General features: G+C 56.3%; 1 protein-coding gene across 17 annotated transcripts in view; it reads right to left on the reverse strand.

The window, feature by feature from the left end:
- MYO18A (myosin XVIIIA) overlaps positions 1–22,627 on the reverse strand; it is a 97,580-nt gene that overhangs the window by 24,746 nt on the left and 50,207 nt on the right. For 10 of the 17 annotated variants that reach the window (XM_019647016.1, XM_019647018.1, XM_019647007.1 and 7 more), the window contains 22 exons: positions 21,808–21,895; positions 21,500–21,606; positions 21,207–21,383; positions 20,643–20,856; positions 20,373–20,515; positions 19,661–19,761; positions 18,745–18,808; positions 18,394–18,538; positions 18,039–18,059; positions 16,755–16,766; positions 15,992–16,165; positions 15,706–15,796; positions 15,212–15,404; positions 14,316–14,402; positions 12,030–12,171; positions 11,726–11,885; positions 10,787–10,973; positions 10,213–10,462; positions 7,417–7,526; positions 4,239–4,304; positions 946–1,074; positions 98–241 (listed from right to left, as the gene is read on the reverse strand). In XM_019647016.1, the coding sequence (XP_019502561.1) occupies positions 98–241; positions 946–1,074; positions 4,239–4,304; positions 7,417–7,526; positions 10,213–10,462; positions 10,787–10,973; positions 11,726–11,885; positions 12,030–12,171; positions 14,316–14,402; positions 15,212–15,404; positions 15,706–15,796; positions 15,992–16,165; positions 16,755–16,766; positions 18,039–18,059; positions 18,394–18,538; positions 18,745–18,808; positions 19,661–19,761; positions 20,373–20,515; positions 20,643–20,856; positions 21,207–21,383; positions 21,500–21,606; positions 21,808–21,895 (2,805 nt within the window). The remainder of the gene's footprint in view (positions 1–97; positions 242–945; positions 1,075–4,238; positions 4,305–7,416; positions 7,527–10,212; positions 10,463–10,786; positions 10,974–11,725; positions 11,886–12,029; positions 12,172–14,315; positions 14,403–15,211; positions 15,405–15,705; positions 15,797–15,991; positions 16,166–16,754; positions 16,767–18,038; positions 18,060–18,393; positions 18,539–18,744; positions 18,809–19,660; positions 19,762–20,372; positions 20,516–20,642; positions 20,857–21,206; positions 21,384–21,499; positions 21,607–21,807; positions 21,896–22,627) is intronic. The other 7 variants (XM_019647021.1, XM_019647019.1, XM_019647020.1 and 4 more) reach the window with 2 other exon arrangements.

Consider the following 22,627-nt stretch of genomic DNA (forward strand, 5'->3'; position numbering starts at 1 on the left):
TGGGAGCCCAAGAAAAGCAGACAATACTCTCGCCCCCATGGATGAACTACAGTCCCTTTCCTCTCAGTGACCAGGCCCTCCCTGGGCTGTTACATACGTCTTTGTTCCGGATCTGCTCCTCGGACAGCTGCACCTCAATGAGGGGCCGTACAGTGGTAAAGAGCTTCCACCAGGGCCAGTCCTTCACCCCTTTGTTCTTCTTGATGTTCTTCTGCACACAGCGAATAGCGAGGTCCTGGATCTAAGTGGGGGGTGGGGGTGGCACACAGTGGGGCTCTCAGTTCCAGGCCTAACCAGGATCCTCCCTGCTGGGCTGCTTCTCTGGCCATCTGACCTGCAGTCAAGCGCTCCCTATGCTACTCTTTGCCCCCAGCCTCCTTCCATCTCTGAGGGGGGGTGACAGAGCGCCAGGCCCTGGGAGCACTGCCCTGGGCACTAACTGCTCCACCATCGTTAGGAATAACTTCATCTGCTTTATTTGCTGCCTTATTATTTCCACCACCCTGGCCTGGATGTGCTATAAAACCTAATCTTGCTGAAACACAAGAGGCGGCGGTGCTGGCTGTTTTATGGACTTGCTAATAAGAAAAGGAGTTGCTGACACAGCTCCTTAATCTTCATGGAGCAGCCTATGATCCAGAGCCCACCTTTGCCTGGGTCCTGCTCCCCCACCCCACCCTAACCCTCGGACCAGGTCACATGGCCCCATCGCTGGGCATACCAGCACTCTCGCTGGCACCAGGGAGCTGCCCGTTCTCCATCCTGGCCCAGGGCATGGCGGCCCTGGGAGGTCTCTGCCTCTTCTCCCCCAGATAACAATAACCTATAGCTCCAAGACTAGCTCCCTGCCCTTGCATGTTCCCTTGAGTTCTCCATCCCGCCCCAGGAACTCAGCTCTGCCCAGCTCGGCTGGGCTGCGGGACGGTGATGTCCCTGGAGCAGCACCTTTTTCTTCTTGAAGTGCTGGCGGGCCAGGTAGCCCCTGCAGGCCGCCTGGAACAGCGTTAGGTTCCTGCTGGTTTGCTCATCGCGTTGCTCCTCCAGCCGTGCCAGTGTGCCTGCTCGGAAGAACACCTGCGGAGAAGCAGGCCAGGTGAAGGCAGGAGACGGGGCCGGGGCAGTCTAGCCGAGGAAACCAGCAGGCCCAGAAGTGTGGCCCTCAGGCTGGGAAGAGCCTGAAAATCCAAGTGTCCACGAGAGGAGGGAAGGAGCAAGAAGAGGCCCCAGCCAGGAAGGCTGAAGGAGGAGGGCCGGGCCGGGCGGTGGGGAGGTCTGGGACGGAGAAAGGTAAGGTGGGAAATCTAACCTCAAAGCGAGAAGAAAGGAGAGGGAAGCCAAGGGGAGGTATCGGGACCAGAAGGAAATGAAGCAGCCACCGGTCACATGGGGAGAGGACACCCCTCAGCAACATCAACGGTGGCTTCTTCCCCCAGCACTGCCAGTAACACTGTCCATGGCCCTGTGCCCACCGCCTACCACAGGCTCCAGGCGCCTTTGGCATCCAGCGGCCTGGGATCAGGTGAAGCGAATGGTGGTGTATGTGTGTAAGACGCAAAAGGTCCCGGAAGCGGTGTGCAGGGAAAGTGGAGCGGGGAAGGAGTAGGGGCCCCTTCTCTGTACCCTCCCTGCTCAGTTTCATTTCAGACAGCTCCTCTTTCAAGTGCCAACACCCCACCCCCACCCACACACCCAGGTTTCAGCTCATGAAGAAGCCAGTGTGGGGGGAGGGAGCTGGCCCAGTCAAGGGACCTGTCATACAGGTTTGGGGGCTGGAGGGCAGATGTGAGAAGGACCTGCTGGAAACCCCCCCACACACACCCAGCTTTGCCTCTCATTCTTTGGTGCCCTGAGCTGGGGCTAGGTAAAAGTTTCCCTACTAAGAGAGGAAGAAGAGAGGGGAAAATGGTCAGGTGATAAAAAGGCTCTAGTTTCCTTAGAGAAGGCAAAAGGATACCTAGGTATATGCCCACCTCCACCTTGCCTGGAAAACAGAAAATTCCCTTTTGTGGGGCAAAGAGAAGATGTGAATTAAACTCCATGGGAAACGCTCACAAGCATTAGGTATAGTATCCCCAGGCCTCCCTTCAGGGGAGAAGTGGGGAGAGGGCCTACATTCTCTGCTGAGAAAGCTTTGCCTCTGGCGACTCTGTGGAAACCTAGTCCCCTGAGGCTGGTCTGGGAGAAAGCCGTCTCAGTCCTGTACGATACTTCCCCAAATCCCACAGGCAGGGCTGAGCACCTGAGATCTCCCATGGGTCCCGAGTCCTACCCGAGCCTTGATTTTCTACAATGTGTGGGCCTGAGATCCCACTAGGGCCTCGGAAATATCCAAGTCCTCCCATAGGGGGAAAAGCATGCTAGTAGTCAGCACACAGGGCTGTCTGACCAGGGCAGAAGTAAGGTGCCAGGTGGGGGATGGAGAATGGCCCAGAAACACAATAAAAAGAGAAAGGATGGTCTAGAGGCTTGAACAGCTATACATTTGTGAGGCTAGGAGTTCTTCTGAGTATTAATTAGGTGAAGGCTCAGGGCCATCTCCTCGCCAACATACCCATCCATACAAATTTTACAAACAATAACAGGAGGCTCCCAGACCCCCAATCCCCTTGCCTCGACCAAGGTCCTGTGGGCTGAGATTGAGCGCCCCACTTCTTTGACACAGCGTGACAAGCACAGGGAATCCTAGCTCACCAGCCAGTGTTGACCATAACTTAAAAGTCCCGAAACTTCTCTCCCCAACCAGACGTGAGCAAACATCCACTCATGCCTCTCGTTTTGCCCTGGGCAGGAGCGTGCCCTGGAACTTGACTGCCTCAGCCAGGCACTGGGATGATGCAGAGGGACTAAAATGACAGCTAGGAAGAGGACCAGCCTGTACAGGCCCTCTCCTGCCTAAGACATGCCTTAGAGGAGGTGCCACTCTCAGTGCCAGCCAGCAGCAGCTCAGTTTGCCAGAGGGGCAGGAGCCCACGCAGGGAGAGACCAAGAGGCTGAAGTGTCAACTTGGACTGCAGGCTTCCCAGGGAAGAAACTCAACTGGCAGCCTAGAGACGCCCCATCTCCACCCAGGACTGAGAGATTTGGGGAGGGGGAGACAGAGGAGGTAAGCCCGACAGCAGAAACCAAAACCAAAAATGACACGGAAAGAGACTGGATTCAGAAGACACAGAGACCAAGGAAAGAAACAGAATAGTAGACCCAGAAACTGAGGAACAGAGGCCAGCAGGGACTGCCGGTGCCAACAGGACCAGGGAGAACCAGGGACAGCAGAGACGAAGATACAGTGAGGGGACAGGAAAGGGATTCCCAGTGAGGGAGGGGACATGAGAAACCAAGAACATGACTCAGAGTGCAGAACAGAGAAGAGAGTGGGCCAGCAGCACTTAAAGCCTTTTTAGGTGAGCATCCCCTTCCACCTCACACTCCCCACACGGACCTGGGGCCTGGGGTTCCTTCCCTGTCTGCTGCCAGGTGAACAGGTCCAGAACCCTCTGCCTGGCTCCCGACTGCTCCCCGTCCCACCACAGCCCTTGGATCACATACGTGGATGCCGCCGGTCAAGCCTCCCAGTCTCAGGAGAGAGGGGTGTGCGGGGTTCCCTGTGCCGTGGGAGGGATGCCCGGCTGACCCTTTGGTGTGGAGTGATGCGGCAGACTGGCACCCAGGGCCAGGCGTGCCTGCCTTTTATGCACCACGTTCCATTCCGATGAGGAATTTGGCCCGTGGGAGGGCGGTGGCGGCACAGCCTTGCCATGTCCTGCTTGTCCTTCTGGGACCCCGGCAGCCCTAGACGACTTGCCAAAGGGGGCTCTGTCCTCTGGGGCACCCTGCCCATTGCCTTCCTGCTTCTCCAAGCTCTCTTTCCTTCTGTCTTCCCCACTTCCCATACCAGGACCCAGGTGTCAAGTTCAGGGCCACCTTCCAACCCACTCCCTCCTGACATCACAGAGGTGTTCATAACACTGAACAAGCCAGTTATTCAGAGGGAGGGAAAGTGAAGTTTGCTGCAGCTGGAATTTCTAACTGCCCAGCCTGTAGCCCTGAATGGGGCAGCTTGAGAGGAAGAGAAGTCCCAGAGTGGCTGGGGGGTGAGGGGCCGGGGGACAAGACTCCGAAGGGACCCCAGGAGACTCCTGATGTCGGACTGAGTAGGGAGGGCAGGAAGGGGGAGGGTCACCCATGTGGACAAAGGGGACCAGGAGTGAGGGCCCAACGGCCTTCCCGGAGGGATCACTCACCCGGCTCAGGCCCATGCAGCAGCTGCTCTTCTCCAGGTCCAAGGACTCAAGCAGCTCCTCCACCGCCTGCAAGGAGAGGCCTCTGTCAGGGAGCCCACCCAGAGACTCCCCGTCTCCACGCAGGACTTTGCGTCCTCCATTCAGACAGTCCCTTATTTATTCATCAAGCATTTTTGGTAGGCTTCCACGGGGTCAGGCACTGTGCTAGAGTCTGAGGATATAAGGATGACCACAACAAGAACACGCTCTCTTTTTTGGGAGGGAGACAAGTGAATGACTGAGGTACACAGAGGAGGAAGCATCTAAATCAGACAAGAGGGATGGCAGAAGGAATCTCCAAGGTGTTGCTCGTGTATGCCCTCAGATACAAGTAAAAATTAGCCAGAGTCGGGAGAGGGCATTGCAGGGAAGGGAGTACCGTGAGTAAAGGCATGGAAGCACAAGACAATAGAATGCACCAAGAAAAGTAGTTAGCACAACCTGGAGTGAAGGGGGTGTGGTTCAGGTGCAACTAGAGAGGTGGACAGTCGCCAAAGGATGTGGAGCCAGTGTGCTGAGAGCCCCTGGAGGGTTCGCTCAGGGAGGGACATGATCAGGTTTGCATTCTACAAAGATCCTACTGGCACAAGGGCAGATGGATGGAGACCTCCTTAGACAGCCACTGCAGTAATCCACAGGAGAGAAGGCCAGAGCTTGACCAGAAGGAAGAGAGAAGGGGAAAATGCAGAGATGTTAAGGAGACAGAGCTGTGGTAGGTGTGGGGGAGGAGCAGGTGAGTGGAAGGAATTTAGGGACACACTGAGGTTTCTGACTTATGTAAGTAATTAGATAATGGTGCCATTCTCCAAGGCAGGGAATACAAGAGAAAGCGTAGGTTTGGGAGAAGTTATAGTCAGTTTGGTTGGAACACCAGGTTTGAGGTGCTATAAGGCATACAGGCAGAGAAGTCCAGAAAGCAGCTAGATAGGAATGCATGTTTGGAGTTCAGGAGAGAGGCCTGGGCTAGGGGTATTGATTTGAGAGTCATCGATATATATGTGGTAATTGAAGTGATGAGTGTGAATGAGGTTGCCCCGGAAGAGAGTGTGGAATAGAAAACACATACGGCCAAGGAAAATGTCTTAGAGGAGAGAAAGATCTTTATCTCAGGGGCAAATCAAAGAAGGGGAGCTCAGCGAGACTGAGAAAGAAGACTAGAGAGACAAGGGGAAAACCAGGAGTGACAATGAAGAAGCTGAGCAGAGAATGTTTCAAAAAGAACAGAGTTGTCAACAGTCACATGTTGCCAAGAAGTACAGAAAAGTGCCCTCTAGCTCTGGCAACAAGAAGGGCTTGGGGAGGCCAGATGACCAGTCCCAGGGTGTCAGGGACGGGAACCAGGCAGCTGTGGGTGGAGGAATGAATGGCAGTGGGGTGGGGAGCAGCGGGAGAAGAGTAAGCATTGCTGGTATGGGGCAGGTGAGAGACAGACAATCGTCCGGCATGAGAGAGGGTTGACAGAAGGTTCTTTCCTGTCTGAGAGCAACGTCTATGGAATGTTTCTCCACTAAGTAAAGAGCCAGCAGAGAACGAGAGGCTGAAGGAACAGGAGAGGCGCGTTACCACCGATGGAGCAGGTCTCCAGGGAGGCTAAAGAGATTGGGTTCCAAAGGACAGGTGGAAGGGACTGGACGAGGGGAGGGACACCGCTCCCACCCAGACAGGGGCTGGGGAAGAAGAAGGGCAGTGGACAGAAGACAGAGGAGGAAGTTGGAGCCTCAGTTATATTAGCGTTTAGAGGCAAGGTCAACTGCTGGGAAGATGACCCAGAAAGGTGAGGTTGGGAGGATTTGAGGAGAAAGGTAGAGCATGGAGTACCGGAGAAGGAGCTTAGAATTAGGGCCAGGTAAGGATGGAGCACATGTCAGGCCACCCCAAGGGCCCAGTTGGGGCTGGAGACCATGAAGATACAGGCATTCAAGTCTGCATGGTTGTATCATTTCTCCCACAGCAACTTGGGAGGCCCAAACTTAGGCGTGCAGATGCCCAAAGCCTGGCCCTTCAGGGTGGGGTTAGGCAGGGCAGGTGCTCAGGGGGCTCAGGACAGCTGAGGGAGCTAGGAGGCCAAGTGGCCGGAGGGCTGGACCACAGCACTGTTGCTGAGTGGAAGAGGAAGTGAAGCCAGAAGGGAACGCACAGAGTAAAGAAAATGGAGTGGGGTCAGAAAGGGGAGGTCTTGATGGAGTCAAGGAAAAGAGCAGGTGTCCTGAGAGGAAGAGAGGAGTGAGACGCACAGGTAGGAGGCTGAGGTCAGAGAAGGCTGCACTGGAATTTACGAGTTTTGAGGCGACCATGTCCAGGGATGCCGAGGTGCTGGGTGTAGCCATGAGTGGGAGGCTGGAATGGAGGTCAAGGGTCAGAGGAGGGAGTGTGGGGCAGGTCATCTACATTCACACAAAGGTTGCCCTGGGCACTGGCAGGTCCTGGATGGCGAGGATGGGAAGGCCTCTGAAGCTGCCGTGAATGTGAGTCTGTGACTCAGGGGGCAAGGGGAGGGGGGGTTTCTGCCCTGTTCTGCAGAGTACTCTCCCTTTGAGGGAAGCCATCCTAAGGTCTGAGATGCTTTCAGAGTTAGGCTGGGTGCCTGAGGCCAAGCACAGTGAAGGAGGGCTCCTTTGCTCAAGGAGCCCTTTGGCTCTCTGAGGAGCCACTACTGGGGCTCAAGGTGACAGCCTAGAATGGCAAGGAGACATCCCCTGCTACAGCCAGGAATTCACCAACCCAGGCTGACAAGGCGCCCAGGACCCTTCGGCTCACTTGGGCACAGCTTCCTCTGTAAGAGCCAGTCCCTGATGTGGAGGCCAAGGCTGAGGCCAGTGGCGCACCAAAACACTAGTTCTTATTTGTCACCTGGGAGGCTCTTAGAGGACTGTCTGGCTCACCAGACAGCAGACACCCCCACCTTGGGCCTAGAAAGAGGTGGAGGACTTTGCTTCCTGCAGTCCGTATCCCGGGCTGCCTTCTCCCCACTGCCACAGTATGGCTGCCATGTACCCCTGTCCTGCTCCTGGTTGGCCAAAACAAGGAACCTGAGCAAGGGCCAGCCGGGTTCTTTCTAGGCAAGGCAGGGCAGCTTCTCGGAGGGGTCTGAGCAGAGGGAGGTGGTGGGGTCTGGTGGGGCTCTGAGGCCCACACCTACCCGCTTTTCATCCACCACGATGTAGCTGCGCCCGTGTTTCTTGGTCAGGTGTGGGGCCAGGACGTCAAAGCGGCGGCGGAACTCGGAAAACACCATGTGGTCAGGGTAACCTAGAGAGAGAGCAGACCGGGGCCAGGTCCATCAGTGTCTTGCCTGCTCCCAGCATGCCCCAACAGCCACTGGGGCCCAGGCAGCCCACGGGGAGAGTCACCTGAAGGGGAAGAAAGTGCTAGAGGAGGAGAGTCTGAGGTGGAGGCAGGCCCATGAAAGGAACACAGAGAGGAAGGAGGCAGGGGCGAGGGACTGGAGGCCGAGAGGACATTTAGGCAGCCCCACAGGGGGGCTGCAAGGTTTCAAAGGGAACAGGTTCTTTTAGAACAGCGGTTCTCAACCTTCCTAATGCCGCAACCCCTTAATACAGTTCCTCATGTTGTGGTGACCCCCAACCATAAAATTATTTTCGTTGCTACTCTATAACTGTAATTTTGCTACTGTTATGAATCGTAATGTAAATATCTTTTTGTTTTCCGATGGTCTTAGGCGACCCCTGTGAAAGGGTCGTTCGACCCCCAAAGGGGTCGTGACCCACAGGTTGAGAACCGCTGTTTTAGAAGGAAGCACGTTCCTGTCAGTGAGGCTTGCAAACGGGGAATGGCTGACCACCTGGAAAGAATACTATGGAGATAAAAGCCTGGATGACCTCTAAGATGCTTTCTAACCCTCCAAGTCTATGACTCCATTATACCCCAGAAAGAACAGTGTCTTCAGGACTTAATAAGAAGGAAAAAAATAGGGCATTAGAGAGTAGCTGAGAGGAAAAGTGCGTCAGCTTGGGGGCGGAATCCTGGCCCTGGCTCCTAATATGTGACCTTGAACAAGTCACTTAACCCCTTTAAGCCTCGGTTTCCTCATCTTCAAATGGTGGCCCTATCACTTATCTCTCATTTCTCTTAAATGAGAAAACCTGTAGAAAGCACAGCTTGGCTCACTTGGCGGGTGTTCAATAAAATGCTCCCTTCCTTTCCTCAGTCCACTGAAGCAGGACATCAGAAAGGGCTCTCTTCCTGCCTCCATCCTGACCTTGACCCTAGGTCGGGTGACCAAAAAGACTTGTAGATTCTCTTTCCCTAGAGTACTGCCTCTAACAGAGAACCCGGACTGTCTGGGCTTGAGGTTGGGGCGAGCGTGTGATGGCTTCTGGCTGGGAGCAAGATCAGGATGGTGGCCAGCAGGGGGTTACTCCGAGTCACCCCGAGGATACCTGATCCCACAGTAGAGGACCAAGAGACCCACACTTACAGAAACAGAGAATTTCAAACCAAATAGGGTCTTAGACCAGATACAGCTCATCTTCCAGGCTGGAAACTTGCTCAAGGCTTGCTCAAGGTCACAAAGGCTATGGCTGGAGGCAGAACTGGACTCCAAACCGGGGCTCCCGACAGCCAGTCGGGGGCTCACTCCACTCCACCGGCCTAGCTAGCTCTGGGAAACCCTCCAACTGGGAGATGAGGCTGATGCATGTGCCTGATAATTGAAACAGGAGGCGGGGGCCACTGAGGGGCCAAGACAAAGTGAGCTATTGATTGTATCTGAATTGCAATTAAATTGATGGGCCAGGATAGCAGGTTCGGACGCCTGGCATCTTAATTAATCATCAGCGCTATCGATGGTGGCTGGGGGCTGAGTGGGCAGGAGGGAGGGGGCCCTGCTGCTGCTGCTGGCCTCATCGATCTGCTTGTTTGAGTAAAGCACATTGATTTTGGTTCAGAGCGGTAACAATCTGGTTTTGAAATAATAAACACCAACTCCATATCAAGACGTGGGGACAGATCGATGATTTATTTAGAGCAGGGCAGGGAGCCCGTTTCCTGGCATTGCCGCTGAGGAAAAGTGACGGTGCCCATGGGGATGCCTTAAAGGGGAACTGGCTGTGGGTGGGAGGGACGCTGCCTGCTCTTCTAGCTAAAGAAAAAAGGGCAGAAACCTGGCAACTCCTAACTTCTCAGGAAAATGAAACCTTGCTTGAGAGGCATGACCTGGGAAACTGGTCTGCTTGGGTCAAATCCCACTCTGCCACTCATGAGCTGTGTGACCTTGGGCAAGCTACTTAATCTCTCTGAGCCTCAGTCGCCTCATCTGGGAACGATAATAGTGCCTACATCTCATGAGGTGGCTATGAGATTATATGAGTTAATGTACGTGATGAGTTTAGTACAGTGTCTAGTATACCAGAAATACTCTAAGGATGTTAACTACTATTACCATCACCCTCTCTGTCCTCTCCTCCAGATGGGTCCATAAGAAGAGTTTCTTGGACCTTTCAGGGGGAATTTTAAGTACTTCAGAATGACTTAGCACCTCATTCCTCCGTGGGAAGCTGGCCCAGCCACCTGCCTGCCCTTGGAGGTAGGTACCTCCACTGGACAGGTGGCTCCACTAGGGCACTGAGTCTGCTGCTGTGGGCAGAGCTGACCCGTCCAAAGCAGGGAAGGGGGAAGTTGTGAGCTGTGGAAACAGGGCACGTGGAGCGAGGGAGGCAGGGAGATAAAGAGGCCTGGACTATGGAAGGGAGAGGAGGAAGAGGGGAGTCAGCAGGGTGGAAAGAAAAAGCAAAAGGAACAGACTGGGCTGGAGTGACAAGAAGAGAGACCAAGGAGAGGTACCAGAGCAGAAAAGAAATTGAGGGCCAGCCCCCCACAGGAGGGGAGAGGCACTCCTCTAGGCCGGTGGGCCCCATTTGGAAGTGGGAGGCTGCAGGAGAAAGAGAAGCAGGAGTTGGGAGGGAAGGAGCCCCACCTTGGCGGTACATGCGCATGGCATCAAGCAGGCGGGAGCCGCGGAGCTGGGCACGGAGCAGGGGCACATCCAGCTGCAGGAGCCCAGCCTCGCAGTGGTCTCCTGAAGGCAGCTCCAGCTCGCTGCTGCTGCTGCTGCTGACTCGGCGGCAGGAGGCAGAACGAGGCTCCCCAGCCCAGCCCTCCGCCACAGGCAGGAAGCAGTGCACGAAGTGCAGCTTTGACTTCTTGATGGTGTCAATGAGGGCATCCTGCCAAAGGGGAAGGGACAGCCCTCAGTGGGCTCTGATGGCCCGACCCACGCCCAGAAGAGAAGGGACTAGTGCCAGCATTGCCGTTCCTTGCAGGATGGCAGATGGATGTCCCACCACTGGGCTTGCTAAGCCTGGACAGCTCTGCCCTCACTAGGCCTGCGTGGCCACTGAGGCAGCAGCACTGCAAAGGGGACCCCACCAACAGCAATCAAGCCAGGGTAGGACACCGAGTGGGCACTGGGTGACCTGAGTGTGCCCAGAATGCCCAGGCTACCTGTCAGGAATAAGAAAGGATGCTGGGACCTGGGCTGGCGCACTCACCACCTGCAGCTTAATCTGGATGCACAGTGACTTCTTCTTGACAGCCGCCATGCCGGTGGTGAAGGTCTTCCGCATGCTGGTGGCCCGGCGCAGCGCCAGTTGGGAGCCGCCCTCCAGGCCCGCAATGGAGCCTGAGAGCACCGTGGCGCTGCCCGATCGGCCCAGAAACAAGTTGCTGATGATTTTTCTGCCAGAGGCGGGAGAGCAAAGGAGGGAAAGAAGTCACTTTCAGGGAGCAGTAGAGGCTGTTCCTTCTCCAAGCTCTTAGGAAACCAAACAATCCCTGCACCACCGTGGCCAGGGGCCTGGGCTAGCTGGGCTGGGGCCGCAGCTCCCACACCCTACAGAGAAACTAGACAAATCTCCACATAGTGAGAAGGGAAAACCAGGGTGGTAGAAGCTGAGGGGTAGGGAGGGATTGAACAGAGTGGGCAATCTGTTCTCCATCACCAGGCAGGGCAGAGGTGGGAAAGGAGTGCCATGTTGCAGGAGACAGTAGAGCTTAACATCTAAGAGAAGATAAAATCTACTATTTCATTTCCTGGTCATTATCTATCTCCCCCTGCTAGAACATAAACTCCACACGGGCAGGATTTGTGTTTTATTCATTATCACAGAGTAGGTGCCGAATAATTATCTGTTGAATAATTGAAGGGATGACAGGGCTTATATGACAGAGGAGTTTCTAAGGCTACTCCTGCCTTCTGTGAAGAATGCGGGGGTGTGAGTTAAATTTAAAACTATAGGTTCCTCCAACCATGTCTGTCCCACCTCCACTCCAGGAGGCCACCCCTGTGCCCTCAAGGCCAACTAGCCTTGGTTGTTGCTTCTTAGGAAGTGGAGGAGGCGATCTACCCTGCTGGTGAGGGGGCCTCTGAGACCAGGGAGCCCCAAACAGCCCTGGGGAGGGGACAAGGGCAGAGTGAGTGGTGTTCTTACTTCTGGGAGTCCTGCAGGAGCCGGGGGGCATTCTGGGTGGCCGGGTTCTGCTTGGTGTAGTTCAGCCAGCCAGCCACGTTGTACTCCACCCAGTTAGTGCCATGGCTGTGGCCCAGGAGAAAATGGCGTGGTTTGCTACTGCGCAAGAGGGGGCTTTGACCTGAGTGTGGGACAAGCAAGATCATCAGGGCATAGGCCCAGGAGCCAGGGACTCAGAGGGCCCCCAGGCAGGGCCACCTGGACCCAGATTGGTGGGTCCTCTGGAGAAGAAGCAGAGGAGCTGCCCTCCAGGGGTGCCACCTACCTTTTTTGTCACTTTCCTGGGGGCCATAGTAGGAGAAAAGGCGTTCCAAGAGGGCATCCTCAGTGGCCCCTGGCACCAGGGCCTCCTCTTCCAACAGCCATAGCAAGCCCCTTGCCTCGTCTGTGCGGGCCAGTGAGCGGACCTATGGAGGAGCGAAGAAACCCCACTGTGTCACATGGAGCTGTGAGAAAGCAGCTAGTGCCCGTCCCCAACCACACACTCTACACACGCTGCACACACACATGCACACACTGCACACACACACACTGCAGCTCCTGCCACTCACTGCTGACACCTTGTGGAGCGGGTGGGCAGCAAGGAGAAAGAGGGGGCCAGAAAGAGACCAGAGAGTTAGAAGCCCACTGCAAAATGATTCCTAGGACTTGTGTCCAAAGTTACCAAAGCCCGAAGACAAGTTCCTCAAGCCAAGCTCACACTCAGAGGCTCCTCCTCCATCCTCATCCTTTCGCAGGTCACATGGGGCTAGCGTGAGCCCCACACTCCCCTTATTCCCTGGGCATCGCCTCCCAGGCAGGATAAACGAGATCAAGTCCTGTGAGGCCCTGAGGGTAGTGCATGGCCCAAAGGAAGCTGTCAATAAGTGACGGCTATATGGGGTGGGGATTAACCCTGGAAGGTGGGGTCACTGCAGAGTCATAAACTCCAGTGCAAAAAGCATAAGACAGGTGACTTAATGGATGCGAAAGCCCAATTTGGTGGAGCTGGGGTGACTGGAGAACAGCTTTCTCCCCACCTAAAGGAAACAGCCACCACTCCAGTTGCAGTCAACTACTGTCGGGGAAGAATTGGCCTCGTGTTGATAAATCCAGTTTTTCAAGAAAAGGTGGAAGTACTGAATTCTGGTTTCTAATACCCCATGCAGTCCAAACAAACTAGGCTTGTGGCCACGTCTGATCTGAAGGTGGCTGTTCTCTAGAATTCCTAAGTCGTCCTTGGGTAAGAAGGGCTGAACGTTCCACCTACACTGCATTCTGACCTGGCCTTTAGAGACTGGGGCACAAGAGAATTAAGAGAAGTGCCATTTTCCCTCTTTTGGATCTCAGCTGCCTGTATCTCCTCCCCACAGCTGTCCAAGGGAGTTGGTGTGATTACCGGGGGGGAAGCAGAGTGTGGCTAAGGACTGATGGGCAGCTAAGGGCCCAGAGTGGCTGGAGCTGCAGCAGGAATGAGCACCAAAGCCACTGGACAGTGAGTGACAGGCTAGGCACCGAGGGGCCCCATCCCCAGAAGTGCAGCTGCCCAATGCCAAGGCCCATCAGATAGGAAGAGCAAAGAAAGGGAAGGATGGCCAAGCCCCATCCAAACCCATTGTCTCGCCCACTGCTGCTCCTAAGCCACATGGACTGACTTCCCCATCTCTCCTGGGAATGGTGAAGGCGCTTCTAGGGAGGCTATCTTGGGAGCCCAGGTGTCAGGGAAAAAAGCCAGGTTCCCTGGGGAGATGTGGAGCTTGGGCATTTGTCCCAGGGGGATGCACACTCTCTCCAGGGCCCCACCCTTTGCTAGCCCAGCAGAACCTTAACACAAGGAACAGGGAGAGGGGGCAGGACTCAAAGCAGAGGAGGATCAGCAGCCTAGCAAAGATGCCAGTTCTCCAATAAAGCACCTTATGCAACTTCCCTAATTGAAGGTCATCACCACATGCCAAACGTTCATCAGGCCAGTCAGTCCCCAGGCAGTAAGGCGCCCGAGACACTAGTCCAAAGGGTGGCAAAGCCCAACTCCAAGGTTGAGGGGTGAGGGGTGAGACCCACGTGGCCCCAGGTGGGCATCTGTAGCTGGGCACTGTTTCCCTGCTCGGGCACAATGCTGCCTCCTCACCCCACTCTGCTGGATGGCATCAGTTCTGTTCTTGGAAACAATGGGAGGGAAAAACTATGTCCTCTGGGTCCACCCAGGCCCTCACCACCTATGAGGAGACACCAGAGCTCCTGGCAGACATACCTGAGGCTTAGCCAGACACAGGACAGGGCCTGTGCCCCAGCTGGTAAGAGGGTAGGTACACTTTCCTGTCTGGCTCAGACACTCAGGGGCACAGGCTCCCCATTGCACCAGAGCAGAAGACAGTGCCACCTTCCTGGCCAGACTGGCTGAAGGGTAGGACCCACAGCTCTAAAGTGCTTGGTGTCTAGGCCTGATTGCTGGGCCCCCCTCAACTTCCAGTGGACCACTGACAGCAGCAGGGGGTGGAAAGGGGGCTCTACTGAGGGAGCAGAATGAGAAAGGAGAGGCAAGGCCAGCTTAGGGCCTCGCTGGGATTCCTACCAGCGTCTGATGGGAGGCTTGGTCCACAGCAGCTACAGAATCATCTGTGGCCGGCTCCAAGTCGTCAAATGCCAGCTCGATGTTTTCCTAGGAAAGAAGGTGCAGCGGTAGTGAGCACAGGGCCATGTGTGTGGCACAGCTCTATCAACAAGCTAGGAGGGCATGCTGGGATCGGCAAGTCTGACCTCCCGTCCCACACAGGAGCTACCCTCCAGGAGCCCGCCTGACAAATGCTCCCCACCTCCAAGGCACCACACTGTATCTCTGGACAGCTAAAATTCTTCCAACCTCCTTTTATACTGAGCTAAAGTCACATATTCCTGTTATTCTTAGCCATTGATTAGGCTACTCGGAGTAAGCCTACTTTCGATTTCGCACACATCCTTGAAACACTTGAAGGCAACTGTCATTTTCCTCCTGAATCTTCTCTCATCCCTGATAAATACCCTCCCCTGGATCAATATCCCTCACCTCCACATGAGGTAGGATTTCCGGATCTCGTCTCATTTGGGACACCCTTTTACGAAGGGGTCCTTAATAATCAATCACCATCTTAACAGATAAGGAGCCAGGGAAGGCCAGGCCCTACACACGTGGAGGCAGGAACTGCCCAGCGGCAATTCACAGCGCCTAGGTGGTGCCTTGAAGGTGGGCAAGGAGGGGCTCCCAGGGACCCTGAATGCATAGCTTCTTAGAGAGCAAACTCTCCACAAAGTAAGAATGTAGCCTGGGACAAGAAAAGTCAACTAGTCTAGAAAGCCGACAGACATGACAAGAGAATAAAAGCTGGAAGGGAGCAGGGCTGCTTTCCTTTCCTCATCTGCAGATGCCCTCCCTGAGGGGGTCAAGGCCAGAGGAGGAGGGGCGTGGCAAGCAGAGACAAGGTCAAGTGCTACCTCCTTGTATCTTTCCAGCTCCTGCACAAAGGTGCGCTCGTGGAAGAGCCTCTGCAGCCGGTCCTGGGCGTAGTTGTGACACAGCTCCTCAAAGGAGGCTCCACGGGCCGAGCCACCCTGCTCAGGGTTCTGGAAGCCCGGAGTGTCCACAATCATCATAGAGCAGAGTGAGTGCTGGCTGGACTTGAGAGCCCTTCACAGGTAGAGCCGAGGTCAGAGCTGGCTAGGGCAGTACCACCGAACAGCCCCCACCCGGCCTGCCCCTCGTGCCCAGGCAGCCCCGTCCTGCCCCGAGCCAAGTGTCCGTCCCTGGGCAGGTGCCCAGGACCCTGGTGGGGAGGATGTGTCTCTCTTGGCCTACAAGGACAGAGAGCCCTCTGGTGGTGGAGGATGGCTCTGCCTCAGAAATCCCACAAGCACAAAGGCATCAACTAACTCCACCTTTGTCAAGGCAGAAACCAGAGAGCTCCTAGGCCCTCCTGCCCGGCACTCACCTATTCACCAGAGAGACAAGAAGCGTGAAGAGCTCGCTGTAGAGGCCGGACGCCATGCCCTCTAAGCACTCCAGTGCACTCAGTTTGAGGCCTGTGGGGCAAGAGGATCAGCTCTATCTCCTGCTCCCTGGGTACACTCCCAGGGCCAAGTCATCAGGGGACTTGGGGCTAGGCCCTTCCCCCTGATGGAAGCTCTATTCACACCAGCAGTCTCCATGGCAGAGACAGTAGTGAGCCCTGGATGGGGCCTCCCAATCACACCTGCCAGCCAAGGGGCTCTGGGTACCTGTGCCATCTCCCAGGCTCTCGTCAGGGCCCTGGCGAAAAGAGGTGGAACGCTGCAGGGTGCCACCCTTGTGCTGGTGCTTGAAGATGGCCGAGGAGAGCTCCTCCAGGCTGCAGCCCAACAGATACGCGGCTTTCTGGGCCCACTCATGGCGAGCAAACTGCTTGCGCCCAGCTATGGGGTAGAAAAAAGGATCTGGCATCTTGGGTCTTCCTCCTTAGGCCATCTGAGGACCACTGTGCCCTTTGGCTCCCCCGTTCCCATAGGACTGGGGAGTTGGCGTCTTCCAGAGGAAAAACCAGCCATGATGACACCAGAGGACTTCAGGAAAAATAAGGACAGCCAGCGGCTGCCAGCGCTTCCTGTGTCCCTTGGGGGTGGAGAGAATGAGCAGGTCCTAAAAGAGGAGATAACGCCACACTGCTGCCACCAGAGGGCACCCAGTCAGCTGTGAACATCCGGCTTGGGGAAATGCAGTCAGAGGATGAGCCAGCCCGCTTGTGATGAGCACGAGAACCACCTGTGCCTTGGGGGACATCTCGTGAGAGAGTACGGTGCCTTCCTCTTCCATGAATGCATTAGGACCCTCCCTTTACCTCCGGGCATGTGCCAGGGGGGACCACGAACACCCACCCATGGCCCAGCAGTGGGGATACGAAAAAGCCTCAGAGGAAACGGAGCAGCCCACGCAGACAGACAGGCCTCAGCCGACATGTGTCTAATCACGGTAATTAGGGAAAGCTAACAAGAAACAAGGTTTTACCTTCAGCAGCTTCTGTAAGGCAAAGGACCAGCATGCAGCATGCAAAGAAAAACAGCACGTTAGCAAACAGTCATCAACGGAGCCCGCCAGGCCCACGGGAAGGGACTGTGGAGGGTGAGGGTTTGTGAAAACGAGAAGGCGGGAAAACACAACCATATTCGGATTCAGAAACACACACACACACACACACACACACACACACACACTCCTAATCTCAAAGGAATATGTTTATGAATGGAATCACATTGACGCATACACACAGAAAGACCTACAAAGACATTCTAACACACACCCTGGAAAACACTGGAAGCTCTGAGGAGGTACTAGCCCCTGCTCAACAAGGTCCGAGTGCTGACATACTCAGAGCTCTCCACCTGAAGTCGGCACTGAGTAGGGTTATAGGAAACCTGGGCTTGTCATCTCCTCAGAATGAAAGAGCTTCCTCAAGACAGAGAGCCACACGCCCACATGCCTGCCTGCCCACACAGTCTGGAGACAACTTAACTCAGAGCCTGCTTCCTTTTTGGTAGATATGCCACCTGCTGGGATCATAAGAAGCCTAACACCCAGACGCCCGTTCCTCCATGCACCCCCCCCCAGCCTCCCCCTCCCCACCACCGTGCCTCCATGCACTCCCCCCCTCACCGCTGCTGAGCAGCCTGGGGCCCTTCACATCCCGAGGAACATGAAGCCAAAGCCCCAGGTGCTGTTCGGAGGCAGCACCTCTTTCTCTAAACTGGAGGGGAAAGAGGTGACGAGGAGGTGCTCAGAGCCTCCCACCCATCAATGTACTCTCAGAGGAAGGCAGCGGAGCTCTTCCAAGCCAGACAGACCAAGCTCGAGCCATTCACAAGCCTCCAAGCGCAAGTGCCCAAGCGGCAGCCCATTTGTTTCCACGGTGCCTGCTGCCCCCTAGTGGCCTTCACCCTGACGTGCAAGAGGAAGAGACACCTGCTGCCAAAGCAGTGGAGAGAAGGGAACACGGGGAAAACTGGTCTCCGGAAGCCCCAGGAAGCAAGCCCACCCTATCCCCTCTAAGCCCCATGGAGGGCATTCTGAGAGATTCCCGGATCTGGATACAAAACAGGTAGAAGCTGTTATTTTGGGAACTCTGAGAAGCCCCACAGCCCCAGGTGCCCTCTCTACCCTCAACCCTGGGGCTTCTCCCAGGCCAGTCCCCTCCATTACGACAGAACAAGCCCATCCCACAGAGAGAGCCCAGGGCAAGCACCAAGACGGGGCCAGGTGGCCCCTACAACCCAGGGAGGAGCCGAGGTCAGTTACCCGCTTGCTCCTCGGGGGCCTCTGTCAGGAAGGGAACAAGAAGGAGAGTTATTTATTCCAGGTGGACTGCGCTGAGTTCTTCCCCTCAGCCTCCAAGCCCCCAAACCCCTGCTTTCACAGTGCTCCCAGTCACTGACAGCTAAGTCCAGGCCTCAGGCCATCATTGGCAGAGATGCTTCTCTGGGTATTGGGTGCCTTCTGCTCTGATGTGGGGGGCTGGGAAGAGGCACAGCGAAAGAGGGGTATCTGATAACAGGTGAGAGTCTGTGCTAGGCGAGGACAAACTGGGAGTGGGAAGGTCCCCACCAGGTCTCCTGGGCGACAAGCCAGGCTGTTGGGACCCATTGCAGGTTACCTTTGGTGGCGCCTGCAGCCCCCAGGTGGTAGATGGCAGCAAGGATGAACCAGCAGGCTTTCTGTTCATCGGGAGAGACGCCCAGCACCTTCATGGCCGTCTGGAGCTTGCTGAACTGCTGAGTTGCCTTCTGCTTCTCCTCAGGCTGCAGGGTCAGATGGGCACGCTGGCACCAGATCTCAGAGGGGCTGTCCCGCCCCTCGTCCCCCACCCCTGGCATATCCCCATGCTGCTGGACCCTCAGGGAGGAGCTGGGCTCCTGCTAGTCCCATGCGGGCACTCCAGGCCATTTGAGGCGTCTCCTACCCCCAAGGCCCAGGGCTGCCAACCCAGTTTCCACAGGCCCCTCACCTTGGCCAATGGCATAATGCCGAACACATTGTTCTCTGCCAAGTGGTTCAAGTGAAGCTCTGTCCTAGGGGTACAAATGAGGCATCAGCACAGTGCTTGGTTCCTATGCCAAGGCCATCTTCCTATCAGGGTAGAGACAGACAAACTCAGCTTCCAGACTCTGAGTTCTGTCTGCCCATCATGCTCTACTGTCAGGCCAGCTGCTACTGCCTTTCTTAATTGGCCTTGGTGCCTGGTCAGAGCATCAACCTCCCTAAGACAGGTCGCCAGAGATGCCCTGGTGAGAGTGTCCAGTCAGACCCCTGGAAGGGAGCAGGGAACCTGGCTGGAGGGCGGGCACAGCCAGGCCGGAGACCGTGCCCTCAGTGTCGAGAACAGCTAAAGAGGATAATGCCCTGGGGCTGCTCGCTCATTTATCCTTTTCTCAGTGAACACAGACAGCAGGTCTAAAGGCAAGAGCCTGGCAGAAGAGCTAACACAGTGGCAGGGAAGGTCAGCTTGGAGGGCACTGAAAAACGGGCGGGCTTTTGGCCCCAGTGTGGACTCAAAACGCCATCTCAGCCCCATACTAACTGTGTGACTCCGGGCAAGTCCCTGACCACGTGTATCTCAGTGTGCTCTCTTCTCCAAACTTGGCTTCATGGGTAGCAGAGATCCTAGCTAGGCCCTGGGAACACTGCAGGGTCAACTCTGCCCCTCTCACATAGCCAGACCCCTGTGCTTGGGGCCAGGGGGCTCCTGCCAGGCAGGACCTAGGGCTCACTCATCTCGCCATCCTCATCCCCTAGCTCAGAGCCTCACATGCAGCAGGCACACAATAAACAAACAGCACAGGATGCAATCAAGTGGCAAGGTCAGAGCTTTCAAGAGGCCGGAGTCCCAAGCACCCTCCCTGTTCCCGCTGTCCCCATCTCACCTGAGGGTGCCATCCCCACAGGCTAGCAGGTAGTAGAAGACATTGAATGTGGCCTCACTGGCTGGGCGTCGAGCCACACGCAGCTTCTCCAGAAGCATCGTCTATGGCACAGCATGGAGGGTATGGGCAAAAGAGGGCAGTGCCAGGTCAAGCTTCTCCTACCCCACACCAGAAAGAACTGGGACCATGGCAACAAGCAGTTCGCTTGGTATTCTCCAGGTGCTCAACCAGAGGCCAGATCACCTGAGGGGCAAACCCAGGCAGAAACCAGAGCCACGAGGAAGAAGACAGGCCCAGCTCACGGAGGGACCTTGCCACCCTGCCTAGTCCCCAGGCACAGCCTTCGTGGAAAGTGGGACTCTTTGTGGTGAGAGGTTTCATTTAGCCAGGAAGGGGGTCAGCTTTGGCTGGGCCTTACTCTGCTGACCACCCAGTCCTCCCTCAGTGATATCTGCCTGAAAGGACCCCTCTGCGTACAGGGCCAGGACTCGGGCAGGACTGAGTACAGGACAGGAAGCTGAGCCATGCTCTACCCAGGGCAGGAGGCACGGGGGCAGAACGGTAGAGATTCAGGCAGGGCAGGCCAGTCTCGCCAGTGCCGGGTCCTTTTCGTTGGGATAGAATCCCAGGAAAATTAGGCACAAGAGCGAGCCTGATTTCTAGGGCATGAAATCAGGTGGTGAGTCTCCTGCTACCCTGAGTGTCCCCTCACCTGAATGGAGGCTGAGGCCACCTGGCCAGCTTGGTCGAAGTCTAGGGAGAGGATCTGGGAGAAGCGGGTGGCACTGCTGTTCATGACGGTGGGGCTGTTCCCAAAGGCTTCCAGGAGGGTGTACAGAGCCTGCCACTTCTCCACTGCAGAGGACAGTCCCAGGGGCCATCAGGAGAGCCACGGAGAAAAAAGCTGGCACCCAGGAGGGACATCCATCCCCACCCCGCTCTCCCAAGCCCATTCTCAGTTTCTCAGTTGTCCCTGCCTCACCAGAAAACACCTTGTTCCCGCTGGTGCCTGCGATGGTGGCCAGGTATTGCACCAGATGCTGGCAGCTGGTGGTCTTGCCACTGCCACTACTGCCCAGGAGGACTATGGACTGATCCTGACGGCTCATCAGCATTGCCCTGTATGCGGTCTGGGCCACGGCGTAGATGTGGGGTGCCATGTCTTCCCGCCGACACCCCTTGAACATGTGCATCACCTTGGGCAGGAGAGGGATGGGGGGAAGGGGTAGGCTCTTAGCTGGTCTCACTCAGAGACCCTTCACCCCAAAGGTCCACACTTTCTGGGCCTTTCAGTCCAGGGTAGCGGAGGGGTTCTGAGCCTAAGGCCATGCATGGAAATGCAGATATTAGCCAAGTACAGGCCTCTGGCAGAGGGTGGGGGAGGGCCTTTCGTCCCCACCCCTTGAAATGACTCCTCTTCCCAAGACCTGTGAGTGGACAGGAGCCCAGTGGGATGCCAAGGGGAAGCGGCTGAGGCAGAAAAGGTGGGGTAGGTAGCCGGTGGGTGGGTCCATGAGGCAACACGGTAGCCTCGGGGGCATCGCACCTTCTCAGAGTACAAGGCAGGCGCCCCCCGGGGGCTGACGATGAGCAGGCTGGGGCCAGCATACGTGTGCAGCAGGCTAGCGCCATAGCGCTGGCGCAGTGTGTGCAGGACGCTGGACTCATTGAGGTACACCAGTGAGGCCAGATCTTCTAGCCGGTCGCAGGAGGGAGCATTCGCCTGTGTGATAGGACAGGCAGGGGAGCGCTGAAGCAGCAGAACCTGTCTGCACTGCCAGAGGACGGGCCTGCCCTGCCCAGCCCACCTCCCGTGCCCTCCACCAGCCTCCTGCCAACCTTCTCTACGTCATCCTCGTCCACATCCAGGATGGCTCCATCATGGTCTAGCTTCACACGCACCTTCCCCTCGGGCAAGCTGAGCTCCTGGGATTTGAGCTGACTGGCTGCAGAGTAGGGCAGGCAGTCAGCCACGGGCCTGGGGAGGCTTTGCCCCCCCTCTCTGGGCCCTTCATGGTACGGCCTCCTCCCCACTGTGTCACCAGCCTCCCCTAGCTCACCATCCAGCTCTCAGCAGACCCAGAAGGCACACCAGCCCTGAGACCTGAGCGGCCCAGGCATCTGCCCCTGGGCCCCCCTAGACTCACCCAGCGAGAAGCCATCCTTATGGACCAACCACACCTTTTCTGTCTCATGCCAGGCCTCCTCAGCTGCAATCTGCTCTTCTGTCTTTACCTGTCAGAGGGAGGGGAAGAAGACATAGTCAGACCCCGTCCTGGAAAACAGAGAGACAAGGACAGCAGGAGAGAGGGGACCGTGTGAGGAGAAGGGTTTCCAGTTGAGCCACTGGGCGAGGGGGACAGTTGGGTGGCAGGCACAGAACAGGGAACATCTGAAGTGTCAGACAAAAAAAGGTGGGGAAGCCAGGAGGTAGTGGTAGTCCTGAGGAGCCCTGAGGACAAGGGCACAGAGCTAGGGACCATGCCAACCTTGAGCGTCTGGAAGGAAAGGGACACAGACAAGCATGTGACTGAGGAAAGCACATCTGCGGGTTCTACCTTCAGCTGCCCTCTGCCCCACCTCTCCGCAAAGCCTGGATTAATGTCCTGAACCCACACCCCTCACCCGAGGCCACAGCTACTGTGACCATTTAGGCCCAGTTTCTCCCTCATCCTGATAGGCCCTCTGTCACCAAGCTGGGGAAGGGCATGTCCTCAAGACCTGAGGAGAGAGTGTCTCCCGAGGACTTGGCAGTGCAAACTGAAAAGTGGGGCCTGAGTCTTAGCCTCGGCCTGGACTTGCTCTCCAGAGGATGCTCTGCTGGGGTGGAGGTGGAGGGAAGGGGGACCAGTGCCCAGACGCACAGGCCAGCCTCCCTGCTCCTCCTCCATGCCTCCTCAGTAGGTGGCAGGTGCACAGACCTCTGTGGACACGCTAAGGCCATATAAGGACATGAAGGAGCATGGC

The sequence above is a fragment of the Hipposideros armiger genome, unplaced genomic scaffold (assembly GCF_001890085.2).
Source record: "Hipposideros armiger isolate ML-2016 unplaced genomic scaffold, ASM189008v1 scaffold_108, whole genome shotgun sequence".
NCBI lineage: Eukaryota > Metazoa > Chordata > Mammalia > Chiroptera > Hipposideridae > Hipposideros > Hipposideros armiger.